The sequence below is a fragment of the Coturnix japonica genome, chromosome 19 (genome assembly GCF_054131305.1).
Source record: "Coturnix japonica strain WE chromosome 19, WE-NBRP24, whole genome shotgun sequence".
Classification (NCBI taxonomy): Eukaryota; Metazoa; Chordata; class Aves; order Galliformes; family Phasianidae; genus Coturnix; species Coturnix japonica.
Genome location: NC_140681.1, coordinates 6,451,227 through 6,464,761, shown reverse-complemented (window position 1 = coordinate 6,464,761; position 13,535 = coordinate 6,451,227). Strand labels below are relative to the sequence as shown.

The window sequence follows — 13,535 nt, the reverse complement described above, 5'->3', positions numbered from 1 at the left end:
TAAGACATTGCAATGCAATGCATTAGATGGCCTTGTCTTAGAAATCTCCAGCAAACAAGTTCTGATGGCTTCCCAAGTGATTCTTGCTTGAGTCAGCTCGTGACATTTCAGGCTCAGAGGAGAAGCATCCTTATGTTGTAGCAATGTTGTACATGATATGAAGAAAGTTCTTTTTGTTTTGTAGTCAACTGAGCTGCACTTCCATTTGCTTAAACTCTTTGCTTGGCTTTTTTTTTCTTGGATGCTCAACATAAGCATTCAGGCAGCATTAAAAAATGTCACCGCGACATTCTCATATGCATTTTCAAAGCACTCAAGTGATTGCATGAAACTGCGGATACTAAATTGCACTGTGACACATTTTACTTACAAATCAATAGCTACCAGATTACTTATGGATTGCAATTTAACTGCTCTGTGAAGACTTGAGCTGCAGCTGAAGGACTTGCAGGCAAGCGATGATTTGCAGTGAGGCATTTCCATTGTGTTTGGCAGTGCAATAAGTTTGAACTATGGATAGGCCTGCAATCATCTTCTTAATTATTCTGTGTGAGAATGTATAGCCCTGGTAAACTCTGCAGCGTATTCTTTTACTCCACTCTTCTTTATTTGCTGTAGGTCTTTAGATAGCGGAAACTTGGCACAAGTCTGTCTTCTCAATTGAAAAAGTAGAAGATAATTTTATAATAAAGCAGATGAACATATTGCCTTTCTTGGGCTGTAATGTGATTGGATCCAAGAGGAATAGGATCTAGTTTATCTAGTGCTTGAGTCTGTCTAATTTCCATTGTTAAAGTGCCTCTTGTTTAAGCACGAGGTAATGCTGCAGAATGAAGAACTGTCAGCAGTGATGTGAGCTGAGCCGTTGGTTTTTGGGTCAAGACGAATTGAGGGGTTGGGAGAGGATGAAATTGTGGGTGTGAGGTTTGTTGTTAACGTGGCACACATTGTGGTGATCATCTGGTGTGGAGATGGACCAGAAGCCCTAACAACACAGTTAATACTACCCTGCTAATGTTGTGTGCATGTGAATGCTCTGAATAGTGAATGTTTAAAATGAAATTGCTGGGCTTGGTCCTTAAAGTTAGGGGTAGTCTTGGTTTTGTTACACTTTTACCATATCCACACTGCTGGGCTTGGTTGTGTCCTCTAAAACAGATATTCTTCTTTTTGAGGGGAGATTGGATTTCATTAGCAAATTAAATGAGCTGAGATGCAAAGTTGGCAATTTCCTATTAGGAAAATGATCCAGAATAAGCTCATTAGTCTTGGTGGATTTGCAGGGTGTACGGTGGATGATGCTTAAACTGGAGAAGTGTTGCTGCCAAGGTTCTGGAAGCTTTCCAACCCCCAAATTAACCTGTAATTTGTCATATAAAGCAGTGACTGATGTAGCAGTAACTTGAAATGAACAGGAAAAAAAAAATGCGGATAGCAAAGTGTTTGTGATTGCATTAATATAATATTCAAGTAATATATGAATGGCATGCAGCTGAGATAGCAATAGATGGATCCACATCAGTAGTTGGCTGAGGTTGTTTAGGTACATGTTACCCAAGTGGATAATGTAGGTGTTGGAGGGAATAGCTTTATGTTTTATCAAAGACATTGGATATGTTTTGCATCCATTTCCCCCTGCAGACGTAGCAGCTTCTTACTACTTAGCATTATTAATGCCCAGCGGTACAGTTTTGTATTTAAAGTAAACGGGTCCATTTAGGCATAATTGGACCATAAACCGTTCTCTGTGTTATGCATTTAAATAGGACACTGTTAATAGAAACACCTCCATTGATTGAGTTCTCCTCTCACTGTAAGAAGCATTATGCTGCCACTCTTGAGCTGTGGAGAATATAAATCTCCCCAGACAAGTCCTCCATATGTGCTGGTATTTTTACTTTCATCTTAATAGCAGGCTTGCTGGCAGGCTTTACATTAAACAGCAGGCAGCCTCATTTGTTCAGGAATATTAGGTTGAGTGGACATAAGGGCAGTGTATCAATGGGAGGAGCTGTATATACTCACATTTTTGAGGGAGTTTTTTTTCCCTTTACATGAGTACTGGTAGAGTGTTGGACTTGTGTATGGCCTCCACTGTTGGAGCAGCGGTTATATTCATGCTGAAGGATCAAGAAGTTACCTCTGGGATCAGAGCTGGGTGCTGATCCATCTTCAGCTGATGTGTTTGATAGAGCTCTAAGATGAGGCTGATGATCTGTTTGTATTTTCAGAGACACCGAAACTGGAGAGAGAGGTGCTTGTGTTTAGCACAGCTGTTTTTGCTGTTCGTAGCTTATTAAGCACTCCTGCATTGGTGATGGTGGGGGTCTGAAAGCAGAAGAGATGTTTTGCTTGATGAAGATGGGAAGTATGTCTAAGTACTGAATGGCATTTTGAAGGTAATGCATTTCAGGAGACTCAACCATGAGACAGGGTAGAAGTGAACCACTCAAGTGCATTGGTTTCCTATGCCTAGGTACACTTGCACATATGTACAGGCAAAAGGTGACCTACCTTTCTCTTCCAGCAATAAACTCGCTTCCTGTTGGGTCAGAATAAAGCATGGGGAAAGATATAGGTGTGCACTGGAAATCTGTGGAGGAGGAGAAAGGAAGCTGCTGTAAATTTGTAGTGTTTCTGGCTTTTTTTATCTAACAGAAACGTTGGGTATCCAGGAGGAGGCAGTCTGGTCTTGAAACCCTCACAGTATAAAAGCCTTTCCTCCTCTTGAAAGAGCAATTCTGTACACCACAGATTGGGATGAGTGTGTGGGTGCTCTATTCCTTAGACATCTCTGCCTTACATTCATTAAAACAGATGAGTTAGGATAGCCAGCATTGATACCGACGGTCATTCAGGAGCTCCCCTGTAATCGCAGGGTCTGTCAGACACGTTCTGCTTTGATTTAGTTTGAGATGGGCCATAATTATGGGAAAGCTCATCCTCATAAGCTTTGACATGTATCAAGTGTTATGCGGTCTGCTTTTAATGTGAGGAGATTTCAGCTCTTATCGCCACGGGTTGAATTCATTAATGATGAAGCACTTTTTGCTCTGGTTGAATAAATTGGCATCTCTCTGCTGTGCTGTATGAAGTGACTCAGTCCTATTCATACGGTACAAATTATGCTGTCCAGCTGCTAGAGTTCATCTGTGATCTCCAAGAAATAGCCTGAAGCAAATAAAACTACAGTTCCATTGGAAATGTTAATATTAATGAAGTGTTGCTTGTACGTAATGATCAGGCACTGTCTTGTGCATCTTAGATACGTGAGCAACTTGCCTCGAAGTTACATAACTCAAACCAAAGCAGGCAGAGAGTGCTAAGACTACAGGGGACTAAGGCTGTGAAACGAGAGGTCAGTGGAAGATCTGTGCTTATTTTAACCACATAAATGGAGGTTGAAAATGGACGTGAGAGCTATTTAAATTAAAGTAAATGAATAAAGGGGACAGTGGTTAGGAGAGAGGGTGAGCACTGAGGCTGCCTGAGGGTTGAGACTTGCTGAGGAGCAAGTGCATGTGCACAAGTAACCAATAAAACTTGGACTGAAGGTGAGAGGGCTTGTAGCTCTAGCAGAAGTGCAGGCTTGTTGACAGCAAGGACAAACCAAAGCAATTGCCTTACGGTGGATCTTGATCCCTCAGTGAAAGGGTCTGTGTAGTTGTGTACATGACAGCTGTTTCTCCCAGGGGACTCTTTGTGGCCTTAAGTCTGACACAAGATTTTATTTAGAGTGAACAAGAGCGGTGTTCACTGTGTCTGTGCAGAGCTCGGTTCTGAGCTGCTCACAGAAGTCATAGAATCATACAATGTCCTCAGTTTGAAGGAACTCATAAGGGTCTCTTGAGTCCAACTCCAAGATGACTTGTTAGCCTGGGGGAACTTGCTAACATCATCACATAAAGAAAGAAAAAACCCATATACCTCATATTCAGGAATGAAGGAATGTAATTTGTTCTTAGCAATTGAAGGATCATGAATTATTCTATTGTAAAGTTATCTTCCTGGGCTTTGTTCAAGGAGCTGGTTGTACTTTCCTTAGTGCAAGTGAGTTGGTTTAAAACATTTGATCTCATTGCTCCTGGCATCCTGTTCAAACATGAATATCTTCCAAAACTGACAACAGTTGTCTTTCTAAAGATTGCAGCTTCCTGGAATCTTGACAAATATGTGCTCATGTACCGAGTATCTGATTTTAGTTTGATATTGCTAATGTAGTAATTCATCACTTCATGGTTGTTGATTTAAATTGCCTTCTTTATAGATGAATGGTCCCCTTATGAAACTGTTATGAGTGCTGGTTCTTAAAATCTATGGCTAGATCCAGCAGTGGTTCAAACCATGTTTGTGGTGGGATCTCCTGGCTGCTCCCACTCACTGGGCTGTTTCCCATGTCTATGAGAGAAGGGAGGAAATCTCTCACTGTGGCTTCGAGAGTAGGAATGTTAAATAATGCAGTATTAACTTAAGTGCCTTGAGTAAAGAGTAGATGTGTTCCCGAGGTTCCGGTTCTGTCTCATGGTAGGCTGTATGAATCTGGGATTTACTCTGGCTGGTGATAGATACCGCTTTGAAGGGGGAAGAGTAACAAAACGAGGATCCTTCTGCTGTCAAATCGAGAAGAGTAATCGTACAGAAAAGCAGAAATGCTGGTTTCATTGCTCAGTAAGCTCCTGCAGTCAGATAGAAGGACTCGTAAGTCTACTTTCCTTCTGAAGGTTTCCTTTGAAGCTCACAAGCTTCTGATATTTTTCAATGGTGAGAGCTAATTAGACAACATCAACAAAGTGAGTATTTCCATTTCTGGGACTGGATGATTCTGAATGATCTGCTTTCACTGGCACTCCTTACTCTTGGAGGACAAGCTAAATCTTGTGCCGGTTTAATTGGCTATGCTATTTCTTCTTTATCATTTCTGTTTCTCTGCAGTACCATGTGGAAGTAGCAATGCCTGGAGGGCTTTGCACACCTCCTTTGTCCACTCTTGCTCGGTGTGAGAGATCTGTGTACTGCACTCAGCATTTGTTGTCTTCTGGCTCATCTGGGCTGTTGTTTTTCTGGTCTTTTCTAAATACAATTGATAGCAGGCAGTACGGGTATGAGGAAGGTTTTATGGTATGTATAAGGCTTCTGTCCTTTACTGGATGGCTGAGCTGAGCGTGACTTCACAAGTACCGGGTGCTTGGTGTGCCTAGCCCTAATCTGCAGTTCTGCAGTCAGCTGGGCTGGTTCCAGCAGAGCTGTGGTGTTCCATTTGTGTAATTAATACAGCTCCTAAAAGATGACTGCACATTTCGATGGCAGGATGCTAATGGCTCCAGAGAGCTCTCACGGCACAAACCTTATACGCTACTCCTCAGCTTTCAAAATAAATGCCCAGAGAAGCCTTTTTTTGTCACTGCAGGATGACCTTCTAATAAAAGGCGCTTCTCTGCCACAGCTGTGATCTCACTTTCTGTCAACTATTTGTATTTTAGTCTAACCTTACGAACGTGGAAACTGAAATGCTTTTTGGCACCGATGTGCTTAGTGCAGTGTCATCTTGGCAGCACCTGATCCTGCAAATAGCAGCGATGGAGTTTTGTCTTCAGCTGCCTGTTACCAAAACCTTAAAAGTACAGCAATGTGATCCTTCTGTTCAATTAACAGCAGCTCATCTCTGAAAAGATGGCACTGCATGGGTGACAGGAAGGCTGCTCCGGCTCCTGCAGGGCTTTGGGAAGCCTCACTGTGCTCCTCCTGCCTGGTCTGGGCTGAGCAAACCACAGTTTTTCTCCTCCATCCCAAATTCCAGCCCATTCTTGCTGCACCCTCCTGCTATCCCATCTTGGTTGCTTGCACTGATGAGGCCGAAAATGCTGTGGTACTCTCAGGATTATAAACTACCACTGCCACTTCATTTGCTTCCTTATCTGCCTGTTTCATATCTGTGTGAAAGCAGAAGTTTTAGTAAATAAAACTTATTTTCAGATGTGCCTTGTGATAATTCACAGAATCATTAGGGTTGGAAATAAACCTGTGAGAGCACCAAGTGCAACCCCAGCCCATCCCTCCATGCCCACATCCCTCAGTGCCACATCTCCACGGCTCTGGAACACCTCCAGGGATGCTGACCCCACACTCCCTGGGCAGCCTGACCCATCACCTCTCTTTTTTGTCCCATCCCTATTACCTGGTCACAAATATTGTAGTTATGGGTAAAACATAAACGTGGGGAACTGAGTGTGATTAAGTCACACAGTTATTCTCTGGGATGAATCGACAGTCATAAAGAAACTGTGCAATCCGAAGTCAGCTGTGTGGGGCATTTGCTTTCAGATTCTCCTTTGCTAGTAGTTGTTCTGTAAGTGTACAGTGCAGGCTTAATGTAAATGGCTTTTTCATCTAGGAAGCCCAAATTAAATTTGAGACCCAAGCTGGCTCTCAATAAGCTGTGTATAGATTAGCCTGGGTCATTAGGAATTCATTTATTTTGATAAGCTTTGTCAGTGCTAAACATTGCCACGATTGGCTATAGCATTAACTTAGCCCTGCTTCACGCGGGCTGGGCTGCCAGGATGCAAGTGGTGTATTTACTTAATTCTAAATAAATGTTTTATCACTTTGCTGTAATTGGATTGCTATTGTATTTCAGTAATTATTCCCAATTGCAAATCTGTTCTCTCCTTTGCAGACGTTTCGTGACTGACCTTCATGCAGTCTGTCTGAAGATGTCTTTCATGATCTGGTTCTGCATAAGTTGTTTTTTTGGGGGGTGTAGGTTTTCTGTTTTGTTTTTAAAGGGGAATTAATGCTAGGGATAGACTAAATGTGTTCCCTTCAGCGTGTCTGCAGACAAATAACTTCCTAAGTATTCAATGGCTGAACAAGGAATTGGAACGCTTGTCTGAGGCTCAGACATCTTGCCAGGGGAGTTCTGGATCACTGGATGGCAATTTTCTGCTCAGGAATGATATTCTGTGATTAAATCCTAATGGATTTCTGGAGGAGGTAATATTTTGTTTCCAAGAGGAAGGCACTGCTCAGTCTCTTGCAGCCCAGCACCTCGTTTGTGGTAGTCCTCTCTCACAGTGTGCTGTGCAGACCCAGCGAGCTGCTCTGAGTAGTCTCAACTGCATGTTTGGTGCTGGAGGTGTGTTGTTTGATGCCTTGCTAGTCACATTCAATGTAACGACGCACTGAGGTGACAGGAGTAGGGGTTCAGGTGATGTGGAGGCTGGAGGAAATGGGAGAAGCGCTTATATCCGTGGTCTGACCAACTGCATGACATCCCTGGTTACCCAGTGGGACTACAGTTTTGCTGGTTCATTGCTCTTAATGGTCAGCAATGTCCTTCCTTTCATTGTACTTCTGCAATGAAGGATGATTTAGAAATGCTAGAGCAAGGTGGACCCCGTTGTGCGGAGACATTGTTCTTAGGGCTGTCTGCTCTGCTGCCCTATGGGTGAACGCGTTTCCCTGTGATGGTGCTTGGGGGGTTTATGAGGCTGCTCTCCCAAATCAAAGTGTGTTCAGGCACTTATTGAGACTGCCCTGTTTCCTTTTGTTTCCTTACCCATTTGTTATTGACCCCAGTTTCTTAAACACAGTCTGAATTTGGGCAGTTAATTTATATATGTGGTTTATTCAAGTAATCCAATAAGTTCAGCAGAATTAACTTAAAAAAAAACAACTACTACACAAAACAGCAACAACCACAAAACAAAGCAGAACAGTTAACTTGATGCTTACCACCTGTTTCTAAAAAGAAAGCTACTTATCAAATTAACTGATACTTTCTACCCAAGAAATCTGGAACCTGACTTCTCCTAGGAACCGTATGTGAGGCAGATGTGGCAAGGCTTCCTTTTGTACTGCTCCATTCATGAATATAAATGTGGGTTTGTGCTTGGAAAATAATGCTGTTCGGTTTTGGCACGTGTCATGTTTGCAGCCTGCACCCTGACTGGGATGTAGAACTGCAGCAGTAGGTGGCAGCTTCCTTGCAGCATTCAGTGTGCAGAGCTTGGTTAGCTGGTGGCATGGTTTGAAGGGCAGATTGCAGCTGTAGGGCCCAAGGTTCCAGCGCTGTCATCACAAGTGTGGTGGACCTTGAGCTTCCCTTCTCCATTTCTGGATGGTTCAGAATAGCTTTCTATCTGAACAGCTGCTGAAAAATAGTGCTTCAGCAGTACTGTGTGATTTAGTGTGTGCTAAAAAGACGAACTCTCTTTTGGGTGTGATAGAAGGCAGCATAACTGAAAGTATATTTTTAAAACTACTGTGCTTTTTGCTTTGTTTTTTTTCTCTTATATTTCCAGGGAGGGATGAAACGATGCAGCCAGCCAGACCATCATTCCTGGAATACTTTGAGCAGAAGGCGAAGGAGAATCAAGTCAATAACTTTGGGAAGAATGTGTCTGGCCAGACAAAAAACTCATCTGATTGGAAAGTACCACAGGATGGAGACTACGAGTTTGTAAGTCTACACTACGGAATGCAATCGATGTGACAATCCTTAAGAATTTTAGTGAGAGCTGCTGTAAGATGACTGCTTGTTTTAACAGACTAATGGGAAACTTGAGCGCTTTGTAATTACCAGTGCATTTGAATGGGTCATTTGGAAGGATTTGTTTTTTATAGGTATTTCTTGGTTATTGTAACCAGTCATTATCTCTGTGTGTGTTTCTTGTTTAAGAGTGAACAGGAAAAAGAAAAGCCTGAGGACATTAAGGTAGAAAATTTGATGCCTTCATTCCCCATCACACGTCCAAAATAAAATAGAACAGTAGGATTCAGGGTGGTAGATGGAAAACATTAATCCTGAATGCAGTGTTTGGCAAAAAAAAAGCACCAACAAAAACAGCCACAGTGCTACAACCATTGAATTTCCTTGTTTTTCTCAAGCTTCAATGGTAGCTTTGGGGTTACTGTGTGAGCATCAAGCTAACCTTTTTGCTTACAAACTGCAGTTTCAGTCTTTTCTGATCACACAAACCATAGATTCTCAGGAAGTTTTCAGAAGTTAGAAGAAAAGATGGTAGGTTCTGTGTTCCATTATTTAGAAGCCTTATGAGAGAAGCATTCTGGTGTGAGCTAAAATGCCAGAAGAAACGTGCTCTGCTGAACACCGTTCCCTGCACTGCGTTTCCTTTCGGTGATGCTTCATTGCAGGCACTCCTTGCTCTGAGTGCATTGTACACCCTCACAGAGCGTGCTGCCACCACCCTTGATTCGGGCTGTCATGCTGCACTTGGTGAGCTTCACTCCACCTTCACAAAGCCACGCAGGAGGCAAACTCCCTCTGTTTGTCACGACGCAAGGCAGGCAGCAGAGGAGATGCTTCACTTTGTGGCTTGAACAACAGCAGGAGCCATTCGTTCTGGTTGTACAGCTCGGGCAGGCTGTTGTTATGTATGTTCTGCAGTTCGTGCTGCTGCATCTCTGATTTTGTTATTTAGACTGGGAAGAGCAGCTGGCAGAGGGGACCTGCTGCACTCTTTCTTTGTAGTCCTTTGCACTACGTCATGCTTAGCCTGAAGGCTCAAACTGACTGCGTGGACATGCGTTGCAAAAATAACCTGCAAGCTGCTTTGTCAGCCTGCGTATCACAGGGGCCAAGCACATGATTCCGGTCTAGTGAGGTGCCCAGTATGTCTCATTAATCTTACATTCTGCAACGTAATTTAATGATAAATCATTATTTTTCAGTGTGGCATTTCCTGGGCATTTCCCAGGAAAGTCAGCATCTTAAAAACGTTTTGTGGTCTACAGAAGATACGGCCCAAGGGAAAAAGTGCTGTAATTATTTGGTCTTTCTAATTTGAGTGATGTTCAGCAGTTGTCCTTGTTTCCAGCAAGAGGGATTTGCTTTAGCCAGCACCCATTGAGCTGTAGGTGCTGGCTTTAGGATGTGCAAGGCAGCTGCTTGACACACATGTGACCTTGTTTACTCGTTTCCATTAGTGCTGAAGTATTGCCACGTGCATAGATTACCAGTGTGCTGTGAGCAAATCATAAAATGGAGGAATAAATCAGGCCTAGGGTCACCTTCATGTAGTATCTGTAGGCAGCTTGTGTATTTCTCCGGATTGATTATGAACGTGCCGGCCTGTCCTGCATGCAGATCTTATAATGGAGCTGCCTTCACACCTCATCGCTTCCTTTTTTTGTGGGACAGGAAAAATACTTGAAAACAACCTTATATTTTTGTATGGTCCTTCTCTGGGCTGTGGAAGTAATAACTCCGTGGTAGAACCTTGTCCAAGACTTAAAACTGAACGATTTCTCCTGTTTGGTTAAAAGGGATCCATGTGTTGGCTAGCTGTGGCTAAAAGTCATGTTTTTTAACACTTATTGCATAGATGCTTTCAGTTACTAAGCTTTGCAGAGTAAAAAGGAATACAGTCTTTACATGCTTCAGGTACGTCTGTCCTGGACTTGGCTGCAGCTGTAACTGATTTCTGCACTGCCAACGTAAGTAGGTTTGTGCACTGTCTATAGAGTTTGCAGGGTTCCCAGCAGTCAGGATCAGTGAGGAGCTCAGTGTGTGCGAGTGCCTCCAGAGCCTCAGGAAATAACTGAAATATTATTGCTTTGTGCTGTTGCAGCCTAGATAAATAGGCCTTGTCTGAATCCCCCTCCTTCCCCTGTCAGTGGCACCTGGGGTCTCCTGTCGGAGGGGGAGAAAGGGGAAAAAAAGGACAATATTAAATTACAGAAGATTTTTCTCTTTTCCCTTGTGGTAAAACCATTTGACCTTTTCTTGACTAAATTGTTGCTCTGAAGCAGGCAAATAAGAAGCTATTTATATCACAAGGCAATGTCGTGTTAGATAACGGTTGGATCAAGCCCCATATGCTGCACAGCTGAAAACCCAAGGATCCTGTTCTGAAAGGTGATGAACTCCGTTCCTCCTAAACACAGTGCTTGAACCATCCCCTGCTTTTCATCTATGTTGGCATCAACCCAATGCATCTCCAGCCTTAGGTTTCTAAGGTTGAAATTAGGGCTGAGCTGATGCCCAAGGTGCTGCAGGGTGGGCTGCTAATGGGCAGGCTGCATTGTGCGTGCAATTCCCAACTGCTCTAATCACACCTCAGCGTTGTCATTGAATTTCATTTTGCCAATCCACATTAGTCACATGCTGTTGCACAGACTTAAACTAATAACGCTCAAAGATTTGTTTAGACGATGTCATGCAGTCTTTTCCTTTCCAATCTTTCAGCGGTGCCGTAGCGCAGCAGAATTAATTGTGCGGTGTTTGCTGCTCTTAAGCACTTCTGAAGGGTTATTTATTCGTAGTTTTAACTGCTCTGAGCAGATCAGTGTTGCAGTGTCACTTATGACTAAAGTGGGATCGTTCACTATTTTTACTACTACTATGGATGTAGCCTACCACTCCTGGCCCTGTAAGGCAGCCTGACAAGAGCAGCACTGGTGCAGGTTCCCCTGCCTGGAGCAGGAGGTTGAGCTGGGAACATGGAGCCAGCGGTACCAGGGAGAGAGCAACAGAAATGCCTTTCACATTTAGGGTTGTGATTTGCTCAGAGACAAAACAATAGTCTGGGAAGCTGTCAAGGAAATATGGCTTTTTTATGTTTAATAAAGTACATTTTCTGGAGATGTATTCACATCTCTTGAAGCTCTTGAATTATCTGCACTGCGAGAGCTGGTATCCCAACTGCAGCCTCCTCTACATTACTCTGTAGGCTTCAGATTCAGAAGGCATTACATCAATTTCTATTCACCTGATAGAAGTATGGTTTTTGTGTCTCTGTTTAAGCTGGTTCTAGCCAGAGCTATTGCTTAGATCTTCTTACAAGCATAACAAATGAAGGCATTGTCTTCCTAAGTTATATCCTAACTGAGGATGTAATTCTATTTGCTAAAGCAGTAAAGAAAACTTAAATTTTTCTGTTTATTGTGATAGTGTGCCATTACGCTGCTCTTCTCTGGGATATATTGTTTGTTTAATAACACCCTCATTACCGCACTTCTGGTTAGTAGGATAAAACATTACATTGAAAATAATGGTAAAAAAACAAAACAAAAACTGGTCTTTACCAGCAGAAAAGCGTACTAGTCTTGTGTCTTCAGCTTGTTCCATTGCACATAAGGCTGTTGGTTGGTGATAAAGTCATGAATGTAAGTCATAGAATCAATCATAGTGTATTGGGATGGCTTGGGTTGGAAGGGACCTTTAAGGTCATCTCTTTCCAACCCCCCTGCTGCAGACAGGGACACCTCTCTACAGACCACATTGCTCACAGCCCCAGTGAGGAAGATCTTTTCCTTCCAGTTTAGAGGAATGACTTAATGCTGAGTCTGCAAGAGCATGAGGTTCTTACTGAAAAGTGTATAGGAGCTATAGCTCTGCTGGGTGCCATGTTTCTCCTCCCAGCTCTGGGCTGAGCAGCCCCATGCTGCAGCCATCTGTTTCTTCCTTTGGAAGTGATTTATAGGGAGGAACTGCTAGGGGGCAGGTGATTTATTGTTTATCAATAACAGTAAACACGTTCTGCTTTACAATGACCAAAGGCTCTAATTTATTGTATTCTGTCTGTGAAGATGTCATTTGTCTTGTGAACAGCTCGTTGTCTACCAGTACCTGGAACATTCAATGCCTTTGGTTTCTCTGAACATTCATTTGGATAGTGTTTATTAGCAACCTAATGTTGGTGCTTTATGGCCACGCTGCCTGTTGTCTGTCCTTCCTCAATGGATTAAAAACTTGGGACTGTTTTCTGTACAGTTGCAGGCTTTGAAAACAACAGCAGACTCAGTAATTGGTTCTTGTTTTGTTGAAGCTGCTCCTTGGGTCTCTTTCAGCAATAGGAGAAAGGCATGCTGAGGATACATGGGGGAGGCAAATGCTGGAAGGAAGAGACTTTTGTTGCATGAGCAAGTTGTGTGACTTTTTATAGCTTATCAGTTTATAATGTTTCCTGCCTTTAACACAGTCCAGCGAACTTTATCTCCTTCTTACTTACCTCTGTCTTTTAAGCAGCTTGGTTTAGGTGTCTCTGCACTGATCTTTTTGTTCCTCTTTTCCTCCTCCCAAATTACTCAAGTGAATAATCTGAGCTGGTTACTGAGGCTCCAGCAAGTCTGTCCATTAACAAAAAATCCTTCAGAGCATACAGGTCTGCAGGTCGTTCAGAAGTTCATTGAGAAGCAAATAATCTCAACTGCTATTGATTAGTGAATCTTGTGATACACTCCTTATCTTCTAAGGAAGCAAGTTTCTCTGACCCTTGAGTGATGAATGAGGATTGGTTGTTCCAAAAATTAGCTTAAACATATACGGTCTTGTGTAGAACAAAAGAGAAGTTTGGTTAAAGTAGAGATGTTTTTTATTGCATTATTTTCTAAGGCTGTTGACCAAACACTCAGTGAACCTTCAGCATTTTCTGTTCAAGAGTTTATCCCCTTTGTGTGCTGTGAGCTCCCCTTTTCCCAGCTACTTCTCAAGCAGCAGCTGATCCAAATAGTCTTACTTCAATCCTAAAGTAAGTCAATGTATTTACTAGAATATGGATCAGTTTGAGAGA

At 42.7% G+C, this 13,535-nt stretch overlaps 1 protein-coding gene across 4 annotated transcripts in view; it reads left to right on the top strand.

Annotated features, from left to right (window-relative positions):
* The window catches only part of STK4 (serine/threonine kinase 4), a 35,677-nt gene that overhangs the window by 10,292 nt on the left and 11,850 nt on the right, over positions 1–13,535 (top strand). For all 4 annotated transcript variants that reach the window (XM_015881517.2, XM_015881516.2, XM_085520299.1 and 1 more), the window contains one exon: positions 8,304–8,461. In XM_015881517.2, the coding sequence (XP_015737003.1) occupies positions 8,304–8,461 (158 nt within the window). The remainder of the gene's footprint in view (positions 1–8,303; positions 8,462–13,535) is intronic.